We start from the raw sequence: 6,000 nt of genomic DNA, 5'->3' as shown, positions 1-6,000 counted from the left end.
ATTGTACATAGTCCAGTACTTGCATTATTCAGTCCCACATTGCCCACAATTGTAACTACTGATGTTTCTGATTATGGACTTGGGGCTGTCCTCACACAACTTCATGAGGACAACACAGAGAGGACTGTTGCATTTGCTTCAAGGACACTAAGTAATGCTGAGAGAAAGACAGTTGAACAGAATCAAGCAAAGTCTAAGGCTTTCAGAGACAAATGGCGGGGTGCTAAGGAACCAAAGTTTGAGTGTGGTTCCTTTGTTAGAATACGAATTCCTGAAATCTTACGCAAAGGGGACCATAAATTCACAGCTCCTCTTAAAATCATAGAGAAGGGACCTTACACCTATCGACTTTCTGATGGGCGGGTATGGAATGCTTATCTTGCACCTGCCTATGCACCAAGAGGAGATTATGCCAACACCCAGTCTGCATTGGATGACTTCACTGTAGAACCAACACAACAAGACATTGCACTGGAACTGGGGCTTGAGAGACGGCCTGTCAGACTCAGACGACCACCTGCCTGGACTAAACACTATGTTATGTAGTATCTACAGTGTTTTCAGTATAATAGTCCTGCCAACAGTATAGTGTCTTGTTTCATATTTGTTCCTGGGGTTAGAACAACAATGTTTATTTTAATTTGGAAAGTTTCTTAAGAGGGGAAGGAATGTGATTATTAGAACTGGGAGCACTGGCTGTTGGGAGTCTGAAAAGACAGGAAATAGGAAGGAGGGGGGAGGAGTTGAGGAGGCTGGGAGAGTTACAGAGTGCACAGCTACAGCTTGGAGAAGAGACTTGCACTGTAAATAAAGTTCTGTTGAAGTTGTTAATACTTTGCCTGGTGGATACAACATAGGGGCTAATTTTAGTCCATGACTTAATTATGAAAATTAAGTTTTCAGTAGCAATCAGGAATCATTCTTCCATCTTTTCAGTACTTGGAAGCTGCAGCTTTTCCTGAGGACAGTGATCTCACCAGTCTTTTGTAACCCACAGACTGACTTGCTGTACTGTGCTTTACTTGGAACAACCTTCTGTCTCAGAAAAGTCGCACTACTGCTCAAAGGCCTGTGCCTGAAAGAACTGGTGGCACCCAGGCTCTGAGACAGACACTCTTTGTATGCAAAAATCTTACTATCATTATTTAAAGCCAGGAGCATCCAAACTGACTACATATAAGGAATTTGGGTTTTTTTGTTTTTTTGTTTTTCATTCATTCTTTCCTTTTGATGTATGTAAAAAAAAATAAAAAAAAAATCTACCGACTTTTCCTTTTTACTGTTTTCTAGTATTTACATATGGATTTTAATTTTCCTTTCTGCACACTCAGTCCCTTAAAATGTGTCGTGGCATATAACCCAGTCATTGTAAGTTGTTTTTACTTTACATTGACTTTTTTAGCACTGTTATCATAGGGCATCAGCACCGAGCAATAAGCTAGTTCATCCAGCAGATGTGGTGATGCACAATACTGTATAGCGGAGCAGCCATTTTGCTATCCACTCACCATCTACAAAGCCCAGTTCCCATGATGCACCTATGAAAGACCTTCTGCAGGTTGAGGGACAAGGACGATATCACAGAGGCAGCATTCCTCTCCTGTAGATCAGTTCCTCTCAAGCTCCTTGAAGTAGGAGGAATAATACAACCCTCAATCATCATGATATAACCATTATCATTGACCAAAAAATCCCCAAATCCTTAAAAATTCCCTTACTCCTCAGAGAGACACGTACAATGGAAATATATGAAATATCATATGATTTATTACAAAATGTTTACAAGCATAAAGTAGAAATCAACTAACTGAATATGAAAAAGATCCACTATAATTAATTAGTAAAAATATGTAATTGGGAAATTCAATCAAAAGTGTTATTTCTTGAACAAATGTCCACCAAAATGAGAACAAAGCGCAACCGATGCTTTTCATGTAGCCATTATAAAGCAAGTATGAAAGAAAAATTCAACTGCCTAATGGAGGTTTCATCATCTGCAATTATTTCAAAACTGTCTCTCTCAGTTGAAACCACACAAAGTGGGTGAGGTAACATCTTTTATTGGACCAACTTCTGTTGGTGAGAGAGACAAGGTTTTGAGCTTACATAAAATTCTTTCATCTTGGTAGCTGTAGTACCCTCTTTCTTACCTAAATGCCCATAAAAAGGAAATACACAGGAGGAGAGATATTTAACTAACCCTGAAAGAATATTTTTGTATTTACTTAGAATTTGTTTTTAACAAGTGAAACGCGTCCCTCAATAAAATCCCTCCAAACTGTAAGGATTCCAAAGCTTTTGTGTGCTCTGCCTAAAAGTTGTATGCAGTGTTGTTGTACCCATGTTGGTTCCATGATATTAGAGAGACAAGGTGGATGAAGTAATATATTTTATTGGACCAAAAGTGGTATATAAGTTACCAGTGTCTTCTGTGAATTCAATCTCAAAATTAACAAAGAATGAGTGGGAAGCTGCTTTTCAAAGAGGAACTGACCATTTAGGAAGAATGAAAGGGAAAAGGTTATTTCCTATTCAGAGAGAGGTGTTCAGGTCAAAACTAAGCTGCGGATAGAACCCCCATCCATCCCCTCACATAGGCAAGTTTTCTTTGAACAGCTCTTTAACTGGTCACTGAGAGCCAATTACAGAGATAAAAATGCTAGGCAACACATCCATTCAAGGACAGTATTGATGATTCTCCTAGTACCTAATGACTCTCTTAAACCTAAAGTTACTAAAATGACTATAAAATGTGGTACAAATCTTGAAAAATATGCTAAAACGTAAAAAGAAGGGCTAATTTACAAACCAAATTTATAATATAAGACACACCAGAACTTCAGAAATTATATAGAAAGCTAACTTTATTGTAAGCAAATTAACACTGCTAGAGCATACTTTTTAGATGCTTCATTATGCACCTGAGTTGTGACTACTGTGTGATACACACAAACACTGTTATGCAGTACCTCCCCACTGAATTATTTCCAGACTATACTAGTGTAATAAATCTTAATTGATTAAGCTTACTAAGTACAAATTAAGAGGCAGTATAATTGCATTGACTCAAGTAAGCAATAAAATCAAAATATTTTTGAGAGGTATGTTTAAAGAGTGGTTCTACTCTGAAAAGTGACTATATAAAAACAGCATTTTCTTATACAACAGATCTGCATTGCATGCATTCAAGGTCTATTTGCTCATTTTAGTGACAAAAATTAGTTCCTAGACATTTTCACACCTGTTAGCTTGTGGTTAGTCTTGCGTTAGTCAAGACTCAGTGAGCTACCATCTTGTACAAGCCCATTTTGTACCTCAGCAACAGAATTGTTTATTAAGATCTGCTAAGTTACATGTGCAAAGGCATTCAAGGCAATGGGGCTGCACAGGTCTCATGAGGGCATACATTTGGGTTGCAGAATTTTTATTACTGGCCATGATGCATAAGATGGCAAAAGGCTCAGTTTGCAGAGTTGGCAGTTAGAAAAAAAATCTTTATACTTTTCAATAGAGCACATTTGATAAAGAAATAATTGAGAGACACCACCGCAGAACACTACAATGCCATTTATACAGCCGCTATTCAGAGGAGAACTGTGCTTTAAAGCTATCATAACAATAACAATGAACTAAGCTACAGTGAGCCCTATTTACTGTACCTGATTTCCAGGCTATGGCCTCCAATTTGTCCACACCAGCACACACAGTTTTGTGAACTAACACTTGTTCACACAGATATTGGAATTTTTGCACTGAAAACTCTTTACAACAAAACATGCCTGAACAAAGTACTGTGCATACACATACAGTATTAGTATCAGTTATCTGTGTGAACAGGTTTTAGTGCACAGGAACTGTGTATGGAAATATAGTCTTGTGATAAGCTGCATGTGAATAAATGGATGTCCCACTGAAAGTCAGGCCCTCAGATTATGTCATCTAACTCCACCGTGACCTCAGGAGAGTCACAACATTTTACCAGTTAATGGTAACTATTCTGAATTAGCAAGCAGCATTTGTTTTTGCAAACCAAAAGTAAGCATACTGGATCTGTAATGGCTTTGAGACTGAAATCTATGGTAACCACAGCTTAAAGACATGATATGGCACCATAAGAGACATCTTCCTCTTTATGTAGCTAAGAAGAATCTCAAATATAATACCTCTATCAGATATGTTGGCCCTGGGTCAGATAAGCATGTTTAAAATTAAACATCTGCTTAAGTCCCAATTAAGACAATGGGACTTAAGTGCTATTCTTAAATAGTGATGCTTTTCTGAACTGGGATCTTTACGTTTTTTGCTGATGATTGTTCCCTGCTGAATTATCTTAAGACAAGAGGCATGGCTATGAAACTGTGACACCATGCAGTAGAGTAATCATTTACTGAAAAACAAATGTTATTTTAAAACACACTAGAGCAGGGAGACTTTTCAAAGGCACAATTGGGGATTAGGTACTCACCTGCCCCTTTAGCCTTTGAAAATCTCCCTGTAAGTAGCATTTTAATAACTATTCAGCTGATTACATTCCAATGGCTGAAGTAGTTTATGTGGGATATGGTCACTATGTTAAATCATGAGGAAATGCTGTCAGAAAATGGAATAATCAGGGAATATATTAAAACAATAATATAAGAATAGGCGCTTGCACAGCCCTTTCCATCCACAGAGCATCTCAGTGAGTTTTAAAAGATAAGTATCAGTTCTTCAATTTCATGGCTATGAAAACAAGCCCAGAGCAGTTAAGTGACCTGCTCAAGGTCACATTAATTCCACAGAAGATCGGGAACAAGGAATCAAGGCCTCCTGCATCTCCACCCTTTGCCCTATTCACTGGGCCACACAGCTGATATGGTTGTGAGACTAGCAAATGTTCAAACACACATGTGCTATGTTATATGCAATCAATGCAGAAAAAAAAAAAGCAATACTGCCCCAACGATAAATTAGACAAACCCAAAGGGTGGGCTAAAGTGGATCAAACCGCATCAGCAATCACACAATTTAAAACTTTCACGTTGAAGTTATTTTAGATAAGTGAGAAAGATTCAACTACTTAGTCTCAATGGTCTTCTAAGTATTTGTTTCAATACTAGTTAGGAATTCAGGGCAGATCCTCACTTGTGGTGAACCTGAAATACATTTGATTGTATTTCATAGGAAATGCTGTCAGAAAATGGAATTCTGAAAATAAGGGATAATTTCTTTAAGCTATTTTGGAAACATGTATATATGAGGAAAATTATAACCCCAGTCAGCAGCAGAAGCACTAAAATTATCTCTTAAAAAGAAATGGCATATACCCTCACTGAAGGCAATAAATTGATTTTATCTTGTGTTAATGACAGTACTCAGCTTAATTTCTGACTGTCTTGGCGTCACGTATCATTCACTTCAAGACATATGGTTTACTATTCACAACACAAAAATCTGAAAGTTATACAAAAACAAAACTTTCTAGCACACAATATAAAAAGTCAAAAGATTTACATTAATATTTACATAGCACTGCAGACTAATCTGTAGCTCAGGATGGTTTCATTCCATGATTAGCTCTTGTACAAAAGTATTTAATCTTTTGAGTCAATTAAATAAGAAATCTTTCATCCACCAAGGTTTTGGATGCCAAATTCTTCTGCCCAGCAGTGTTACGAATAAACCTAAAAATCTAAAAATAATATTAAACAAGTTTCATAACAATGGAAGAAATATTTTAAATAATTCAATTTCTGTACATGATACAAAATAATCAATCAATTATGCACTCTGTCAAATGTTTGGACTTTCCACAACAGTACACCTGCATTAGACGGGCTTCTATACTAACACTAGGCTTTTTTATTTAGGAATCAAATGTTAAATGACAGATATTATTACATCTCAACAGTTAAGAGGCTGAGCCTAGGGCCTCTAAAAACCTGTAAACTATGATCGTGATAATGGTAACAACGTATGACCTGGATTGTCTCTGTGTCACACTAATGATACTGTAATCCA

General features: G+C 37.0%; 1 protein-coding gene across 4 annotated transcripts in view; it reads right to left on the bottom strand.

The window, feature by feature from the left end:
- Nucleotides 1-1,745: 1,745 nt before the first annotated feature.
- Nucleotides 1,746-6,000, bottom strand: part of TMEM67 (transmembrane protein 67) — a 57,689-nt gene continuing 53,434 nt past the window's right edge. For 3 of the 4 annotated variants that reach the window (XM_024105242.3, XM_008168373.4, XM_024105243.3), the window contains one exon: nucleotides 1,746-5,671. In XM_024105242.3, coding sequence (XP_023961010.2) covers nucleotides 5,591-5,671 — 81 coding nt within the window. In that variant the 3' untranslated portion in view covers nucleotides 1,746-5,590. The remainder of the gene's footprint in view (nucleotides 5,672-6,000) is intronic. The other variant, XM_024105244.3, reaches the window with a different exon arrangement.

This window comes from Chrysemys picta, chromosome 2, assembly GCF_011386835.1.
Source record: "Chrysemys picta bellii isolate R12L10 chromosome 2, ASM1138683v2, whole genome shotgun sequence".
In the NCBI taxonomy this organism is placed as follows: Eukaryota; Metazoa; Chordata; order Testudines; family Emydidae; genus Chrysemys; species Chrysemys picta.
The sequence above is the reverse complement of the archived record's forward strand: the minus strand, read 5'-3'. Positions and strand labels throughout refer to the sequence as shown.